General features: G+C 42.0%; 1 protein-coding gene across 1 annotated transcript; it reads right to left on the bottom strand.

The window, feature by feature from the left end:
- Positions 1-1,293: 1,293 nt before the first annotated feature.
- TMEM189 (transmembrane protein 189) lies at positions 1,294-17,602 on the bottom strand (the record flags this gene model as incomplete). The annotated part of the gene is made up of 5 exons (XM_008950287.1): positions 1,294-1,465; positions 4,731-4,943; positions 5,599-5,743; positions 7,233-7,324; positions 17,483-17,602. Coding segments are annotated over 5 exons (692 nt in total), but the record flags the coding sequence as incomplete, so codon positions are not given.
- Positions 17,603-20,574: the final 2,972 nt, after the last annotated feature.

The raw sequence follows: 20,574 nt of genomic DNA, 5'->3' as shown, positions 1-20,574 counted from the left end.
GAACTTCTCCACAGCCCCAGTCCAGCAGTTAACCCTTTACATCCAAAGCAAAATCTGCACATCTTGAAGGACGTTGAATTCTGGTGCAGTATAGTGTCAAACAATTGATCACTTCAACCTAAACATGACCTAACAGGCAGCACAGTGTTTCAGGTGGCTCAAACAGCATGAACAGTTTTGCAATCAGTGACTGAGTTCTTGGACTAAGTGCTGACAATACAGCAATGAAGAACAGCAACAAAACTTAACAAACATGATTAGTATTATCCAACTGCTTTGTTATAAATATATTATATACATTCAAACATCACATTAAAATATTATTCCATTACACCAGAAGATATTAAGGCTTTATATTATTTACAGAAACAAGCAAGCACCTTAAAAAAAAAAAAGAAACACAAAAAAACCCAAACCAAAACACCAGTCATTGACATTTCCCTTCTAACATTACAAGTTTGATACCTTGAGCTCTTGAATACAGCTATTTGCAATGTGCTCGATGCTAGAACTATTTTAAACATTTATTGTCAGGGTAGGACATACTTAATAGAAAACTCATCAGTGAGCACTCCACATGAACAAACATGACTGTGTGTTGTACTGGGTGCCCTCCCTTTCCTCAGAGGCTTAAGTTGAAGGCTTATGCAGAAATGGTTTGTTTAATTCCACGTAGAGAGTAGAACAATTTTATTTTAAGGGAAACTGAAGACACTTGAGGATTCGTGGCCCACTGGTGGAGTGGGATTCTCCAAGTCTGTTCCACATTACATCAACTAGATCTAACATGACAGCAAAGATAGAGCTGTAAGTTTATCAATCACTAAGTGCATTGAACAGTAATGATTTTATAGGCTTCCATTACTCTGATACACTGTTTTCATGCAGTGTATTTGGACTCAAAACAGGAAGTGAGAAACTGCTGTCACCATTCTCCCTATAAGTCTTAGGCAACAAGCTATTTGTGAAGTGTTAAAGAATGTTGATACAACACATGTTTACTACGCCACCATGTCCCAATGGAGTGAGTGTCCTGCCTTCTGGCCTGCCCGATAGCCTTATGGAACCCAGCAATGAAGTATGTTCTAAGATGTAAGCACACATGGCTAAACAAAAAGGTGCTCAGCAAGAGTAATCATCTTCATTTCAAGTATTGTTTTAAGAATTAGTTCTTTTCATTACAGTCTGCGTTAGCACTTTTTAGTTTGTGCTTTAGAGTCAGTTATTTCTTTGCAGGTCTTGATTTTGGCTGATGGCTTTTTTTAAAAAAAAAAAAAAAAAAAACACAAAACAAAAAACCAAACATTGGCAACAAGTTAAGGATTGCAGAAGGCTGGCAAAAGTTATTTAATTTTCTGGGCCCATTTCATGTCATCTGCTCTTGGCTTCTCCCCAGTAATTCCTTGGATAATGTTCTCCAAACATCTCCAGAATCTTATCTTCTCTAACGGATAGTTCAGCCAACCTAAGTGATTGCAAAGGGGAAAAAAAAAAAGGGGGTTAATTTGTCATAGCATCCAAAGTACAACGTAACGCAATGTTTATTTCATAACATTTGTAAGGCAAGAATAATGGGAGTTCAGAGGTTGACTATGCCCATTGCAAAGCTATCAGAAAAGGGATCATTAAATTGAATTGTGTTAGAAGCAACATATCTGTATTAGTAGCACCTGAGATTTAGTCTTGAAATTAAAGCAACCAAACAGAAAACCCAACCCTACATCTTTAGCTGTCTTCCTCCCAATTAGTTTCCCCATCAACAAAGAGAGCTTGGCTTTTCCCTGTTTCTCATAAGCTAGTACAAGAAAGTAAATACAACATGACTCTGAAATCTCAAATATTTATCAATGTCTTGGTTTCCAGAAAAAAAAAAAAAAAAAGGAAATTATTAAAAGAATTTTTTTTTTTTTTTAAAATCAAGATTTCTGTTTGGGACCTAAGCACCACTAACTAAAGTTCAAAGTAGACTAAGATTTTTCTTATTTTTTTTTTTTTAAAAATCTTAAAGCCTCAAGTTTAGATAGTTCCAACATCAGATTTCTTTTACAAAGTACTTACATGTGTTATGCTCTCCCTGGGCAAAATTAAAGTTTGCATAACTGGTTGCTAGTGAAGCCTGTGGCAGGGAAATGACGCCGTATGATGCTGCATCTAACGGTAGCTGATGCTGGACACATTCTGGACTAAAATGGCAGCACTGCTTGCAGCACACTCCCAAAGCTGAGCAGGTGACCTAACGGAATGCTTCTGCTGCCAGTGACCAGGAAGACTGGAACAGGTTGGCATGGGTCTGGCTTTTACCACTCTATGTGAGAAGGGCAGTAAGTGTCGTCACATTCTGCATGCAACAGGACTTTACTGCATCCTTCCCAGCCTACAGATTTAGGACTGGGCGATTTGTAGCTACATTGCACTGTACAGGCTGTGAGGCTAGAACTCACACAGGCCTCACCCTGAACTCAGAAAGACTTCGTCTCACTTCTAGGATAATTATTAGTATAGTAACTTCATTTTCTGATACTGTATTTTGATGCCAGCCTAACTACACAGAATTGACAGGAGAGTGCACAAAAAGGCAATGTTGTAAGTTTTTATTACAATGTATTGTATACATTGTATCCACAAATACACAGTCTACACAATGTATTTTATACATTGTATCCACACAGAAGTTGTATACATTGTGCTATATACATGGTATCCATTATATACATTGTAATTTTAGGCTGGTGCTTTATTAACTGTTGTAAAACTAGGAAATCTAGAAGAAATTGGCACTGGGAAATGTTACTTCCCCTTGTAAATTCTCCTACAAGCAGGAGGAGATGGCTGTCCACAGGGTTATGTCTGTTATGCCACACTTCCAGAACTGCTCAGTAAGCACACCTTATACTTTACTCTGTGGACATTTCTAGAACAGTGAAAAAAGCATAAGAAAACAAAACCAAAGGAGAGGCAGGAAGGAAGAAGCTGTTACCACAATGGAAACAGTGAGCTGGCAGCAGCGGTTCGTGTTAGAGGGAAGAGCTGAGAGGCAGCACAGCACAGCCAAGCGAGGCTGGAACCTGGGGGAGCTGCCACAGAACCAGCTCTGCCTGGTCCTGCTGCCATCCCTGCAGTGGTGACAGCCAGCAGAGGGAAAACAGTTCTTCTTGCTGGCAGGGTCCTAGGGTATATGTATAGCTACTACAAGACAGAAATACTAGAGGGAGAGAGAACGTTCAGGACATTCACTGTTGCAAAATGTCATCTTTCTCCAGAGCTAGGTTGTTCCTCATCTGACACAACTCCAGCTTTACAGTGTAGCACAACTGACACTGCTTTCAGCCACCTTGCACAGTTGGTCATGACCTTTCCCAGCTCACCTGCAGCTCCACTCAGCCCACTGTACACTGATGCCCTTTACAAAGTCAGCCCATGCAGTTCTCATTAACACAGCCATCACCCCCCAAGGAATGGAAGAGCCCTTCCTGCTGTCTAAAAATGGCAGTCAGTCCAAAAGCTTCCATGCTGGGAATGCCAGAAAGCTGTTATCTGACACCTTCCCTGATGAGGACACTGCCAGACCTTCCGTACACAGGTCAGCTCTGAAATCAAGTGCACTCTTTGGACTTGGCTGTCTACTCTTCAGTCAAGTCACTAACAAGTGCACTACAATAACTAGTTCTATTTTACTCAGTAAAGGTCCCTTTTAAATAGTGCATGGACTGCATATTTCTGTCTTCCTCCTCCTCCCTTCTACCCCAAAAGAATTAGGGCTGCAGAAACACTTTACTTCACTGGAAAATCCCAGTAGAGAATCTATCATGTTGTGTTTTGTCAGACTAGTATGGCATGAACACTTACAGCGAGCAAGGAGTGAACAGAAGCACATACTCTCTTTTTTTTTTCCCCCCCCCTCTTATTAAAAAAAAAAACAAAACCAAACAACAACTGGCCCAAAACTGCTAATAATGGCCAGTTTCAAATTTTAGGACATGATAGGACAGAAAAAAAAGCCTTTAACTGTGGCAAAACTTATGCCTTCATCTGTCAAGTCAGGCTTCTTAATGGTACCATGCTTTTACATGACATTCTGGTCATGAGAACTAGGTTTGTTCCTCGGCAGAGATTCCAAAACTGATATGAACTGTTTTTCAAAGCCAATGACAGAATGAAGAACTGGAGTGGTTTATTTCCAGCTGTCTGATTAACTCGATAACATCCCCAGGATTGTGCAACACTGGTGATTGAATACACCCGTGTGTACAGTGGGCATAAAATTGAATATAGATATAAAAGGAACCTAAAGCCACTTTTCTGCATGTTTGTCCACTCCTCTCCTCCAAATCAGAACAAATGAATGCTGAAGATCCAGACGCCTTGCTTTAGAAATGATCATCCAAGGTAAGCTGCACTTGCAGATGACTGTTCTTTTGAAGCATCAACAGCTCTAGGACTTTAACAAAAGCCATTACCAGCATGAGATTAACAAGAAATCACAAAATTGGGTCTCAGTACCACTGACTATCCTGTCAGGCTGAAAGTCACCTTTAGCTAATCATGAATCCCCCCCCTGCATTTTTTATGCACCAAAAACTATAGTTTTGCTAGGAGTTTGTGCAGCTAATAGCACAGTTCACTTCATGTAATTTTCTAGGTATTTAATAGGTTGTCACTAAATTACATCTTGCCAGGCAAATTGCACTAGGATACTAAACAGAGCTGCTGCATGAACCAGAGAGCAGTACCAGTTGTGATGCAGAAATAGGTCTCGTGTGGAGACACGTGGTGGATCCTGTGATGCTTCCGTGGCAGGATAACGTGCCAGTCCTGTAGAAATATGACCCAGCGTGGAAGACCAAAGTATGTGTGAGACCACTTGTGAATCTGGTTTGTCATGGTAATGAAGATGATAAGCGCAAAGACGTAACACTCCCAAGGACATGTTTCGTGTAATGCCTCTGCAAAACAAGAAGTGTATCTTAAAACATCATCCAAAAAAAGGCAAATTACTGCCAGGAAAACGGTGTCTTGCCCAGACAGATCTGTCTGATGCTGCCAGACCTAACACAGGGCTCAGCGAAGCTGCTTTGGCAGAAGCACCACGAGAGCCAGCGAGCCATAAGCAGTTCCAGAGTGTCACAAGACAGGCTGTGCCAGCATCTGCCAACGCACCACAAACAGGAAGTTAAACCCTGAGCTTACCAGCTATAAAATTAAATTAATCCTTTAATTCTTCCACTTCTGCTTTGCAAATAAAGTACTTCTATACAGGCATGAAGCATTTCTACACACTTGGGAGCAATGAGTATCCCTATAGGCACACAGTCTGATCCCTCTTATAAAATGAGTATTTACTGTAACTTGTAATGCTTCCTTGCAAGACTCTCCAGCTACAAATTCTCTGTTGACTAAAGAATCTAACTGTCCTACTTCTAGTTGCCCCACCTTCGAGAAAAAAAGTTTCCCCTCTCTCCTCCCAGGAGAATCATGCTTCCAACAGCTATGACTCGTCATCTTGCATTCATTAATTTCTCCTAGATTTATGCAGACAAAGGTTCATTCAAGTCTTAACAGAAATGGTAAAATGCACAAAAGTCAGAAGTACCAGCTTACCTGGGGAAAAAGAAACAAATTTGTATGCCATGTTTGCCAATGGGACTAGTGTCATAAAGCAGTTGTCTCCATTGGTCTCTATAAAATCATGTCTGGTGATAGCTGTGGGGTCAATGTGATGTTCTCTAAAGGGTCTGATGAAAGCCTGAAAAGAACAAATGCATAAACATGGCACCATGACTCGATAACGATCTTAGAAAGAAAAAATACAATACATTCCCCCCAACATCTCACGTGCATTCAAATCTGATCACTGAGTTTAAGAGGGTTGTATAGTATGAAGCACATAAGCAGTATTCAAACTTTTGTGATGACAGTACTTCAGATAATTTTATTTACATTTGGAAACCAATTCCATTCCCAGACTCAAATCCAGTTTTTCATTGCTTTCCAGTTTTATTCTTCATAATTTTCACTCAGGACCTCTAGATCTTAAACCCAAAACTTCAGTAGCCTAATTTCAGACAAAATAAGCCTGTGAAATTCACAGAGGTAAATCATTTGCTAAGCAGCATAAACCAAGAAAACAGTAACAAAAAAAAAAAAAAATTCAGCCTAACATTTCATATGGGCTACAGATAACAGTATTAACAGACCAAATGCAAGTTAAATGATTAGGCAAGCCAGTGCAGGTCAAACAGATTATGGACAAGTCTCCTCTAGGAGTAGAAATCACATCTAAATGCACAGCCCAAGGGGAGGCAGAGCAAATGTGATACATAGGACTGGAACAGCAAAGCAAGTTACTCATTTGCCTTAACACATACGTCCTGTACAGTCTATGCAAAGGTGTCCTGGCCAGCCTGAACTCTTGTTTATTTAGTGCATAGTCTCCCGCAATGCCTTTTTTTTTCCCCCTTGAACTATGGTTCAGACAAACAGGGATTTGAGGAAAACAGTCTATTGAAGGCAAACAAATCTGAAACCAACAGTCTTAATTTGCTGTTCTCCATATATTTCTGGATAATGATATGGGATATCCCACTTTTTTTATTAATAGAGATCCTTCTAATATTGTACTATGAGGAGTAATTAATGGTAGCTATGAAGAAGTTTATTTTTAAAAAACAGATTATTGCTTGTTACAGAAGTCAGTGCACCTTCCACTAAGGACCTGCCATTTGCAGCTGCAGAAGTGTAATACACCTCAGATCAAAATCTGCAGTCATCACCATTCTAATACTATTACTTTTAGAACAGAGACCAGTAGAAGAGAGAACTGGAAAGATTTCTTACGGGACCATCTTCATGTTTCACAAGACAGCTTTAAGAAAATTCAGCTACAGGAACAGCTCTCCATCTCTTTTGTGTTTATTGGCCTCTTGAAACATCTACACCAGTCTAGCCCGGTTTCTTTGCTTGTGGCACCATGGGCCGTACCCGGGGAAGGTCTGTGAACAGTGCTATTGCAAAACTGTGTGCAAACAAGGTGATAAAATGGAACAATGTCACCCTGAACATGTCACCTAGGCCTTCGAGTGGAGGAGGGTCCTGGGGGTGGGGAGCTGGTTACATTGGCAAGGCTACAAGACAGATACAGCTTAAATACACTGCCCAACATAGCTGGGAACACTGGAAGTGTTTTGGAAGATTATTTCACAACTTTTTCAAGTTTAAAGATAAGAATCTCAAACCTTTCCAACTATGGGTAGCTCCACAGATCCCCAGGTATCTGCTCCCCAGTGAAACAATCCTGATAGAAAGTCAGCCGTAATAACTCCTGCAACTTGAATGAAGAGAGAGGCAGTTAGATGCACACACATTTTTATCCACGTATTCATATTTTATACTTGTCTTAAAAGTCTGTTTATCTACCTCTAACTTAAATATTTAGAAACACATGACATCTCCCTGGTCTGAATAAACAAAGTCAGGCAACTAGGAAAAGGAGATTAACAAGACACCATTTGGACAGTTACAGCCTTCATTGAACCTATAGAAAGATTGTGTTTAAGCCGTGTTCTACAGAAGAGCCTGACAAATCTTTACAATTGCTGTAACTGAATCACTTAAATCTGCCTACCCTCCTCTTCAGTAGTCTTTAAATTACTTGGCTATCAAACAGCTGTTAAAGCCATCCAAACAGATAATACTATCTTCAGACCCTTCCTCTTGTCCCCTGGTCCAGTGTGTCTATAAACAAGAAGCACTGAATTCCAGTGACTACAGATAAGCATTACTGAAGAAGCTGCTCCTGGGTGCAGCAATACTATTTACAAAATAAGACTGGAACATCAAACAACTTCAAGGCTGTGGCATCTGGGAAGCTACAGGCAAAGCCCTAGAACTCATGCTAACAATCCTCTGTAAGGGGCCTTACACACTTGTGATATTGGCTTATTAAGTTACATACAGCATTAAACAGAAGTTGTTGCAACAAGCAGAAAGATTTTCAAATCTAATCGTGGCTGGCAGCTAGAAAACTGTGGTCAAGAAAACGCAATTTTCAGTTCTTGCATGTAGAACACTATTTTTGCCTTCATGTTCTGGATTATCTATCCAAGCTTTTGGCTAATCATGACATGTAAAAGTATAGATGTAAAAGATGTTATTTGATCAGAGCAACTGTATATTTCCCAGTTAGTCACAGACCTGTCAGATGGTGTTTAACAGACATCTATCACTCTTCACCCACAGAACTCATCTGACTCCCAGCTTCCCAGTCCCTTTAGTAACAAAGCCTCCAACACTATTTGAGATACTCTCCTTCATGAGCTCTGCTGCCAGGCTCTTCATGCTTTTAAGGAAGAAAACCTAGAGAAGACTGCCAAAGAAGTTCCCTTGTTTTTAAGGGGGTGGCTGGGGCAATATGACAGAGCACAGCAATATGGCCATAGCAAAGGGTGAGACACTGCCTTGGGACCTCTGTGCTTGAGGGATCTAGGCCTGTCAGACCCTACTGTCAAACAGACACACCGAGGGGCACCACCTCAAGCCTGCACACTTTGCTCTAAGCAGGTTTCAGGAGAGATTAACCAGGCCTGGATGGAGCCTAGGTTTGCTGAAGAATGAACCACACTAAGAGTCAGGATCCTTCCTCATCACAGTGCTGTCCCTTCTGGTTAATAAAAACATCAGAAAGATCCTGCTGTTAACTTTTACTGAGGTGGACCACCGGGGCACCACCTCAAGCCTGCACACTTTGCTCTAAGCAGGTTTCAGGAGAGATTAACCAGGCCTGGATGGAGCCTAGGTTTGCTGAAGAATGAACCAGACTAAGAATCAGGATCCTTCCTCATCACAGTGCTGTCCCTTGCTGTTAACTTTTACTGAGATGGACCACCAGGTGACTCTACACCTGGTGTATACTTTGTACACAAACATACTCAGTAACTCTCTGCAGAGCCAGCACTCAAGCTCTGGAAGGGGAAGGCAGCATACACCTCTTACCTGCAGGTCTGGTTAAAAAGAATTCAGCAGAAGCACAAGCCGTATTTCAAAATAGCTACTGTGCACTGTGCAAATAAAATATACCTGGGAATTGATAGCATCTGAGCTCAGTGAAGGGCCCTCAAAATCACACACAAAGTCCACACCAGTTAAAACTATATACTGATATTGCAGTTTATTGTTAAATGAAGCACAGCAACAGAAACACAAAGATTAACTGTTCAAAACCTACGTTTTGAAGCAGCTCAGTTAGCAAGTCCCTACTCTCATTTGGTGCTCAGAGATAAGGCAGAGTCACTTACTATTGTCACATCTGGCAGTTCTCAGAGAAGCCTGTGAGTCCATGCAGACCAAAAGCAGGCACAGGGCCAGGTCAGAGCAGCTGGAACACAGCTCTTTACTTTTCCCTGCCGATATTTACAAAAATCAGGCTGTTTACAGAAGTCGCCCACTGTAATGTAGTCTTTGCACCAGAAACAGCAGGGAGCTGGAAAACCAGAGGGGATGCAGGAAACATACTTTTCGCTCTGCCTGCCTCACCAAGTCTTCTTCAGGTGTTTGTGAAGCTAGGAGAACTCCTGGATTTCTCCTTCACCAGCCAGCATTTGTTTCTTTATGTGTCTGAAGACTTTCTTCAAGCACAGCTTCTCATTTATAGTACTGAGGCTTTTTGGGATGGGCAGGTGCCCCTTTGCCTGCTCAGATGTTAGGCAAGAGAATTCCAACTCATTTGTAATCCAACCCAAAAGTTAAAATTGCTGGTATACTGGTTTATCTTCCTTTGACTCCAGAATATCTTGTTACTCCTCCCTCTCACTGCAAAGCAATGAGATATGTGCATCTGTTATCTGTTGTTTTGTTCCCTGGCACCTTTCCCCACAAATCACAAAACTTTTATTTACCCCTTTTTTTTTTCCAATTTTCCTACTCTAAGCAGGATGCTTAGGTCAGCAGCTTTGAGAGTGCAGTTTAATGAATTCTTGTAACATTAGCAGGATTGCTAAAGAGCAGGTAATTTTTCAAACATGGAAGAGGACAAGTTAGTTCTGTTATTACTGACCAAATTCTCTTCATCTCTGGAGCACAGAGCTTACTTACAGTGCATGCAACACAGCATATTTCAGATATAACCCTCGTTGTGGTTAACCTTTTGCTTAGCTGATCCCTCACCTCTGTGGTCTTTCCCCTTTCAAAAAGGGAAAAGAAATAAAATCAGGAATAGCGTGGCACCTACTACCCCAAAAGGCTTTCTTTTCATATTATAAAATCAATTCCCACTACTGAATCTATTATCTAGCTAGCACAAACTCTTAAATACAGCAGGAGACACTTCATCCTTTATGTCACCTTATTGCATTGAAGACAACTTATTTTTTATAAGTGGTAAACTCTGCACACTTGGGGTTTCTTCAGGCCACACATGTAAGCTTCAGGGAGACAGGGTGGAGCATAATAGGTTTTAGATCTGCACCTAGCAGCTGAAAGAGCAAACAGCCTTGATTCAGGGGAAGATATCCAAACAACACTTCGCTTTGCAACAGCTAAAATACCATTCTTGCTGAGGTAATCACCCTATTAACCCCCATCGCCTCCAGCACACTGCATTACCAGAGCTTGAAATAACAGCAGGAAGAACAACAAAAATAGAGGCAAAAGACTGACAGTTCAATAGATATTTTGCATGCTACTTTGATGTCAGCTGGTAGAAAGCTAAGAGGAAAGAATGAAGGGTGCCTGAGGCAGTGCATTATACTAAGGCATTCTGAAAAAAACTAACTACCAGAAATCCTATGTGAGCTGTATTGCAGAAGGGCTCACTCACTCTTCAGCAGCTCTGTATGAAGAGTTGTAATAAAAGAGCAAAAACTGTACTAAAGGTTGTACATGACTAGTATCATTTGCATCCTGTCTCCAGGCTCAGAAGGCACATCCTATGGCAATTAACTGAACTCAATATTCTCAAACAAACTGCCTTTAGCTAAAACAGGAAAACCAAGGCACAAGTGTTCAGCTGCTTTTCTAAGGTGGTGTAGGATCTTGATGTTTTGTCACCAAGGATGGGAAGGCAAGATAAGATTGAAAGCCCTCAACATGAATTAAGATTTAATCATGAAGTCGGAAAAAGCAGGATCTCTGCAGTATAGATATGTAGGAACTGCAAACAGTGGATTCACACACTCACCAGATCAGTAAAGCATCAGAGAAATACTGCTCTGTACAAATGAGTTTTTTTCAGTCCAGCCTGCTGAGCAGTGGGATGGAGAAGCAGCCCACCTATGGCTTATACCTGAAGAGGAGGCGAGTACTCAGAAGACCCAGGAGGAGGGGCACGAGTTGCAGGAGCCAAATGACAGCAGGAAGTTTGAGGTATGAGGTTTTCAAGAGGTAGAACTATTTTGCATGTTTGCAACACAACATTTCACTTTATCAGAATTTTATAGAGCCAAGTGTAAGCCTGACTTTGCATAGATAGAATTCTCAAACTGTAATCCAGAAGTGCTACAGCAGAGTATATAATAGTTCAGATTTACTGTAAAAATTCAGTTAGAGTCTCAGGAGAGGAAAAACACAGCATAAGATGTTATTTAATAACTTGATACTATTGTGTAACATCATTGAAAGGTACAGTAACTTTTAATCAGTGACTGTACGAACTAGTTGAATATTACAGCACTAAAGAGTCAGAGCAGAGGCTAATTCCACCACAGAAAAAAAATTGTTTTCTAAAAATCAATATACTAAAGTAACAGTTTTGTTTCTTACATAAAAATAAAGTGCTTTAATTGTCTGCATTCCACATTTAATGGCATTCAGTACAGAGAAGGCAAGGGTTTGACACTATGTCAAGTTATTGAGCTAAGAAAATAATCCCTGAACATTTCAATAAGTGCAAAATGTAGCAGCCTAAAAGCGAAAAAGAAGAGTTAAATATTTTGGCTATTTAAAGCTGAGAAACATTCAGTCAGGACTGGACCTAACAGTGCAAGTAACCAGAGAACACAGCTGAACTATGAAATATAATAATAATACATAGATTATCCAGGGCCTTTTATGTAGTAGTTATATCACCTTATAAAGGGCTTTTCAAATAAGCCACATCTATAATAGATGCACTCCAGAGATGGAAAAAGTCTGTCTGAAGTCATAGAAGCTTATTTTGAAAGACTGGCACACTAATCACAGCAGACCTATCCCCTCCTTCCCCAGTACACTCCAGTTTCTCTCCACTACGGGAAAGCCATAAAATCCACTGCCCCCAGCAATGCCACCTGAGAACCTCACCTCCCGCTGCGACAGACCTGAAGCCAGCCCTGGCCAGGAACCACGCCAGAAGCTACCAGTAAAGAGAGATCCCCAAGGAACCAGGGCACTGTGTCCCCTGGAGCTGAACAGCAGCAGATCCTAAAGCAAATATTCACCCACCAGAAGCATGACTTGGCTAGGAATCACTGCTCAATAAACTTAATGATAGTAACAACCAAATTTATTTTCACATCTTTATCCTATCAGCACAAAGCAAGCTATTCCTAATAGGTCTTCAGCTGAAGAATTCTGACAACTTCACCTAGGCCATAAGTTCTTAAACAAAAAGTACCATGGTGTGCACTTCTCTTCTCTGAAAATGCATTACTAGAAAAAGCAATTAAGCCATCCCAGAAGAAAGTGATTAAAAGAACAGAGAATAATGGATATTAAATGAAAATCAAGAGCAAATTTTCCCTCACTAAAAAAAAAATCCGATACTTTCATTAGTATGACTAATGAAACTAATCCTCCGGTTTCATCCATTTAAAGTGTTCCCAGGAGTCAAAGCAGTGTCAGCTCAGCTCCCAGGAGCACAGGGCAGTTTTGTACAACCTGAACATTGCCCTGGCATCCCCTGCAACTTTAAGAGCGCCTTGACAACCCAGCAAGCACACAGTGCTGTCTTTGTCCTGTCCCTGCTGCCACAGCCCGCCGGCTGTGCACAGGGCTGTGTCACAGCTCCCCTCCCCACCAGGGAGGGAGGCTCATCTCTCCCCGTCAGGCCACCGACTTCATCCTTCCTGCCCAGGAACAGCTGCTGGCACGCCTGAGAAGTTCATCCCCTAATCCAGGTTACAGAGAGAACAGATAAGGAAGATATAACACGGACCGTGTTAGTGCAGTGCAATTTGATTTGTGCAATACAAAGTTTAACAAAACACGGAATCAAAGTTTTGCCCGTTTAACCACAACTTGTGGAGTCTCCAGCTTGAAGATATATAATACACGTATAGAATAACCAAAGTTACCTACAGCTATGAAGAACTGATGTTACTTCATGTGGGGCAAGACAGCAGGTGACAAAGTTTGGCTTATCCAGACCAGCAATGAAGTATAACATTCCCCTGTTAACTGAGGTTTCCCTGGTGTAACTTCAAGGACTTTTTAAATCAAAATTTTAAGCAGAAAGTCATTTTAACATACAAGGTAAATCCGAAGTTAAGTGACACTGTTACAGTTCTGTCTCTCAGTGTGAGGCAGCAGGACTTTGCAGCAGCTGACCCAAAGCAGTCCACTTCATAAAGCACTGATGGCCTCTCGAATGCTTTTACTCCAGCGTGTGCCAGAGCCTCCACACGTATTGCACACTCTTCAGCTGGCTCTGCAATGCAGCTGAGCCAGAGCAGCTCTGCAGAGCTTGGTCCGAATGAGTTTCTATTTTGAAAGTGACCTAAGTGATTCCTTTCTGCATGCTCTCTCTGGAGAAACCACAACTTCTGCAATAATGAAATATGTACCTCAAATGGGTTTACAAAAAGTAGCTCCCTGTCTCTCAAGTCAGCAATGATTCATTCTGTCTTGCTCTGTGTCACAACCCGTTTCTGAAGGTACCTGCCCTACGTGAGGCAGTAGTTATGAATATAGACAGGTTACAACACAAACATACTGTGAAGAACAAATGTCAGTACAGATGAATGTCAGAAACAAGAAAACCCATTTGGAAAAAAAAAGACTTTAAAGACCTATACAAAGCCATAAGGAGGGAGTGAAAAATGAAAACCAGAACCCATGGTATAACTTGCCAAATTTTTTATCTAGATGCTATTAAATATACCACCTCTATATAACACTCCTGTATTTTGAATAATGTACTAGATACCACAAACTCACCTGAAGGCTTTCAAGCCTAACCTTACCTGGTTTGCTGAGGCTTTTCTGCTTATCACACAAGTAATACCTATGCCAGCCTTGTCCCCAGCACTACTGAGCTTCTGTCAGAGCAGCAGAGGCCACTCTGGTTCTGCAAGATAGCTGGATGGTGTCCTGCTGCAACTGAAAGAACGGGGGTATTAAACCTCCATCACACCCAACCTTCCTAACCAAGGCTGCCCTGGACTTAACCATGTGTGTGCAAATGCATTTTTCAGATCCAAATCTGCATAACTGTCAGCTTGCACAAAGAGGAAAATTTTCATAGCTCCTCAGCAGCTGATAATATTCAGAATAAGGCACGACTGGATTTAACACAGAAACAACAACAAAACAAATCCATCCTCTGCCCACTTTTTTTTTTTGGACAGTCAGTAGGGGAAGGGAATTGTCTCTGCTAAACCAGCCTGGAAGACAAGGGACTCACGCTTCTTCCTTTCCAGGCAGATCATCTCTAGCCAAGAGAGCAACCCAGTTCAAAGCTGTTCTGAAACAGAGCCATAAAGTTCTGGCCTGACAGTTCTTCCCTCACTCCACAGCACAAGGACCCGTGGGTGATTCAGCACAGCAAATGACAGCATGCCACGTGAGTTCACTTCTCAGCAGACTGCCTGCTCACATCACACAAGGAAGTAAGTGCTTTTGGACTGCCAGCAAGAGGAGGATCGGATCTTTCTCATCCCAGGAATTTCTAGATTAAGATACTTACAGTACTACCCGTGTTACAACTGTGTGCTCTAAAAGCATGAAAAAAAAAAAGATATACCACAGCCTCTACTTATAGGGAGACGGTTGAAGCTAGGTGAAATTATGCACAAGGTTGAAACTACTCCCTATTTCTTAAAAGAAAATATATATTAACATAAGAGTCCACACGTTGGTTGAGGGTCCCAACCACACACCTTAATGAACAGGTCTGTGCAGCCGATCATATGCAGCCCACTGGATCACTGATCACCTCCAGATTTCCAAAGACCTGATGTGAACTTGATCTAGAGCTGTGTCTTTATTAGCAGAATGTTTCTTTTGTGATCTCAACTCAAAGCTCAGTATTTTAAATGGAGCTTCGTGAAAGCTCTCAATGGGAATGCACCTGATGATGCCTCTGACTCAGTAGTGACTATTTTACCCACTGTGTTAGGTGCAGTATTTAGGAATTCAGACACTTATGGAGAGAAGTGCCACAAAACTTAATAAAAACCTAATCATCACTGCAAATTATAGACATCCTTCAGACTTTACCTGGAAAAATAATGTTCTAAAGGAAGAGAGCGAAACAAGACAGCGTGCAGCACTTTTTATTGCGCTCATTTTTGCACACGCTATCAGTTCTTTCTACACTACTTTATTTACACAGAATCCAGATTCTGCTACTGTAATCATTCACTACTGCATAAATAATATTATCAGTGAATTGGCTGTTTATCAGTTAAACTGGTAACCAGGATATCAGAGAACTCTAGCTTTTATCAATATTATCTCTGAGATGAAAGCCGGTTGCAAACAGATCGTACTACGGGTTAACCATCATCACTGATCCCCTTGGCCATGTCTGTCCTCATCATTATGGAGCAGTTCTCATGCCACACTCTTCTCCATTCCTCCCAGCACCTCCACCTCAACAGCTGAGAGTAGGCAAGACCAAATCTGGCCAAGTGAGCTGGTATGATTCATAGTGGGAGGGCACAGCTCTCCCTTAGCCTCAACACAAAGGCAATAACCATTGAACAGACATCGGGCATCAGCACTTCCAGCTTTGACAAAAATTCACAGCATCTATCATATAAGACTGTTTGAATCTGCTGTTGTGTGTTGTTTGTTGGTTTGGGATTTATTTACTTTTTAATCATTAGCAGTATACAAGTACCATTCTGTTCTAAAATATACACCACTTCTCCCACTTAGTAGAAAAGTTACTTTTACCATGAAGCACAGAAGCTGAACTCTTGTAGCTATCCTAATAAACCATATAGCATCCTAATGAATGACACCATTCATTTTCCTTTCAGCTATCATAGCAATTAGTATAAAAATACATAAATATTTATACACACCCAAGACAATAAGTTAATATTGTACTCCATACGCATTGCAGGTGTGGTAGAAGACTGGTGAAACAGTTACTATTCTCTTCCCTCCCTCATCCCATATCAGATGTTTATCAGAAACATATGAAAGGTAAGCATTGCAGAGTTGGCTCTTCTGATTTCTGAATTTAATCCCCTCCTTTTCCCATGTCCCCTCCCATACGTACATGACTGTACAGCTACCAGTAATATTTGCTGCCCAGATAATGCCAATAAATTGAGTCAGCCACAGATGACTATGACCTGCTTCAGCCCAGCTGGCCCCACTGCCCTCTCTTCTGGCTGCCCATGACAGTTTCTGTCCAACTGTTTCAGTACTATTCTAATGACACAAAGCTCATGTGAACACTGATACTTTTTGCTCTGAGTGTTACCAAGTTGTAAACAGGTTTAGGCTTTGAATGATTTTATGAATGTTTTGGAGTCCCTTTTCACACCCAGCTTGTCATCAGACAAATTTTCCCTTTAGCTAGTTCCATGCAATTCCCAATTCTATCAGTCAAGTTGCACAGTATCAGATTAGAAACCTTTACTAGTTCTTCCTCTCTTTCACCAAAAAGGTGAAATCACCAACTCTCACTGCATCTAGACGAGCTAGCTTTGTACTGACCAGACCCAGCCAACCTAAACACCTCTACACACCTGAGGCAAAGACAAGACTACTGAGCCTGCTGACCATGCTCCCAATCAAGTGAATAAAAGACCAAGAGTCACATTTATTACCACAAGAAAGCTGCAACTTTTCCTTATATTGCTGGAAAAAGTCATCATTCAGGATAAAGGCCAAACTTCACATCATGTCATGAAAGCATAATCCCCCAAAATACTTGGTTTTAATTATCAGTCCCCAGCAGTCAAGCCAGTTTGATATCTGGAACACCTTTTATAGGATTTCTTGCAGGTTTTTGCTTTCCGAAAAGCTTTTGTAAGTAATTTTGTCAATCATTGATGGTCTCAGCAGCTAGTTTCATTTGCAATGACTACATAAGAACACCGAACTTAAACAGCCACGTTAAAAACTTCACCTTTGAGATACCAAGAAGCTGCTGAAATCAAAGATAAAGCAGTAACCTTTTCTTGCAGATGGCCTCAGTTTCAGAGGCACCACAACTGCCCATGTAGAAACGTCCCTCTCCCTTTCCAATAGTAAGTCGAGCCTAAAAGATCACACATTTGTTCCCAGCACTACAACAGCCTTGCCTTGTTCACAGCAGCGAGCAGTTCCTACTTACATATCCCCACAATAACAGAGGGCATGTGTTCCAGTCGCAAGTAGAAGAGAAGATTGTAAAAATTGAAACAGATCAGAGAGAAGCATAAGATGACAGAGATCCATTCCTGCAGTCTCTTTCCTGTTGGAAAAAAAAAAAAAAAGGAAAAAAGCATGGTTTACTTTTATCTGAGAGGACATTTTGAAGCCTGAAATAATACAGACGGACTATGCTACTGCCTGGATGACTCGGTCCATCTGTCTGACACAGAACTGAAACAGAAACTTATTTATGCAGGGCAGATGTGTGTGCTTTGTTAAACAGCGTTCCTCTTCCCCAAGCCACTACTAACCCCTTCCCCCTGCCCTTGCCCAAGTACCAGGGACAAATCAGACATCATTTCACATTGTCCTAGATTCCTCTCCCCTGCGGTTGCTGGCATAACGTTCCTCCACGTCACATCTTTTTCCAAATTTGCATTTCATTCAATATTCAGCATTGTCAGTATGGCTGAATTTGGGAACAAACTTCTGGCCTCAGGTGCCCTGTAGTTAAATCAACTTATGATCTGCAATAATCAAAATCTCAGAGCTTATAAACAAAGCTCTTGTACTAACAGGAAAAGGCACCATCCTATATTCTGATGGCCTTAGAGTTGCTTTCCTAAAATCACAAGTATACTTATTAAACTTGTTTGCTTGCCTCCTGCAGTCTTGTCTTTGCCTTCCTGCTCCCAGGCAGAAGGCTGCGGCCTCTCAGCTATTCCAACATGAAAAGAGACAGGATAAGCAAAGAGAAAACACTGGCACAAATTCTCTCATACCTCACTGTGCTACTTTATACCTCCACAGAACCCTCTATTGCCTATAAAAAGTAACAGCCACAGCAGAGTATGGTAACACTTGGAATATTCACAGTAGAAGCAGAAAGCATCTGCCTGTCCATTGCTGCTAGATCCTCACAAGGCACTGATGCCCAGAGCATGGGAACACACCATGCAGCACCTGTCGGGATTAAGGCATCAGAAACAGACCTTTAATGCCTAAATCCAGGAAGGAGATCTGAGCTGCCACCTTGGCCCAGAAGAGCCCTGGCCATAGTTAGCTCTAAACACACTTGGGAGCAGACAGGTCAGTCTTCACCTGTTTTGGGGGCCAGTCAGCACAGCTGTCTCCTGCCCAGAGCAATGATCCCAGCGTCCACGCCCCACTCCCTGCTGCAGCCCTACACACCCAGCACGGCTGGCGTGAGAGGCAGAGCGAGGTGCAGGGGCACGGCCAGCCCGTGGGGGGCACGTCCTCACACAGCAGCAGAGGCAGGCACATGCGTCTGCCACGTGTTCAGGACAGGACCTCTTTTCCCTACCACTCCCTGTCCATTGATGCCACTACTGCCTGATGAAATTTCTCCTCCTAAATGCTAAACCATATTCTTTTTCTCAACTATACCACATAATGAAAAGGAAACTAGGAACACCAAAGGAGGATCAGTATTATCTCCCATGGGCCTACAAAGCAATACTCTGAAGACGTGTGAACAAAGACTTTTACAGTTCAGAGGTTTGTTCTAGAAAGGCCATGAGTATCTAAATTAACATCCTCTGCAGCAGCAGAGAACTGTAAAATTAAATTAAGACACAAGAACAAGCATATTTCAAGACAGCATCAGGTCACAATGCGGGAGATTCTATAAAGAGATCCCTGGAGTAATCAAAGTAAGAGTTAATTAATACTCACTTCCTGCATAAGAAAACCACACCCTGATTAGAGGAGCTAAGTGGGTAGAGAACCTCACAGAACAATTAGCTGACAGCCAGAAACACACGGCTCCTTACTAGCAAGTCCCAGGAGTTCAGTCTATGGAAACACCACTGTCTGAACACAGGGATTTCACAGGCAACTGCCTAGAGAGATCCAGGAAGGGAGCCCCAGCTCCGCTCACACTGGGAAGGTGGATCAGTTGAAGGAGTGTGGTCAGCACCAATAACGTGTGTTTAAAGAGCACTCAAATTTAAAAGTATGTCCCGCATGGAGGAACAAGGTGCCGAAGCCACTAAGCATAGGCTTTATGAAGATGTGGAAATACTTCAGTCACATTCACTCCACACAATTATACCTAATCCCCACTCTCAAGAATTCAGTACATCGTGTGCTTCCAGCGTAACATGTATTCTGACACTGCTTATCCAAGTTACATATGTAATGCCAGAAAAAAATTGCACATCTAATATGTTATCCCAGCTCACTGCTGATACATATACTACCTCACAGACTTCCCAGGAACTTTGATCTACAGCTGAAGATAAGGTTAGCAAGCTGCTTGTGGAGAAAAATTTTTTCCTTATGAGCAAGAGCATGGTGCAACAGTAAAGCTAGCAATTGCTACCAATGATTTCCCATGCCATGTAAAGCACAGGAACCTGTCACTGCCTGGGTCAGAAACGTGTCCCCAGTCCAGCTGAACGACATGCCACACCACCCGCACTCAAGGGACAGAAGAGGTGACCAGTACAAGCTGAAATGGGGCAGACTTGCCCTGAACAGTCTAGAAAAACTGACAAACTAAGGAATGCCTTTGTTTTCTGATCATTACTCGTCTCTGTGCAAGCAGGAACACCTGCTTGTCCAGTAACTGCCTCAAATATGCAGGTTAAGCTGTTCACTGGCCTGCTGGTAACTGCAAGATGCTGAAAACATGTCTTGTCTCTCCTAATCCTCCACCTGTGAATGAACACACTGGGAATGGCAAGAGTGCCTGGCACTGCTTTCACCAAGAGCTAAAAACAAATGACATACTTTATTATAGGGAGTTTGCAGTTACAGCCCATAGCATGATCAAAGAGCTGTTGTCACTTTTGTGACCTCCAACAAAGAGCAAGCTTCGAGAAGACAAGGCCGGAGCAAAACTTCCAACATCTCCCTCCTGAGGTGCCAGGACTGGGCTGCCGAGAGTGGCCACCAAACACATAACCTGAAGTGAAAGCTTCTGTCGTCACCTTGCTTAGCAACCAAATCTGCGCATCCGCTTCGGACTGGAAGGGTAACTTTGTTTCTTTGTTTCTGCAGGGGGTAACGCTCGCTGTGTGCAGCCCGCAGCCCCGCTACAGCCGGGAC

The sequence above is a fragment of the Merops nubicus genome, unplaced genomic scaffold (assembly GCF_000691845.1).
Source record: "Merops nubicus isolate BGI_N331 unplaced genomic scaffold, ASM69184v1 scaffold8992, whole genome shotgun sequence".
Lineage (NCBI taxonomy): Eukaryota > Metazoa > Chordata > Aves > Coraciiformes > Meropidae > Merops > Merops nubicus.
The sequence above is the reverse complement of the archived record's forward strand: the minus strand, read 5'-3'. Positions and strand labels throughout refer to the sequence as shown.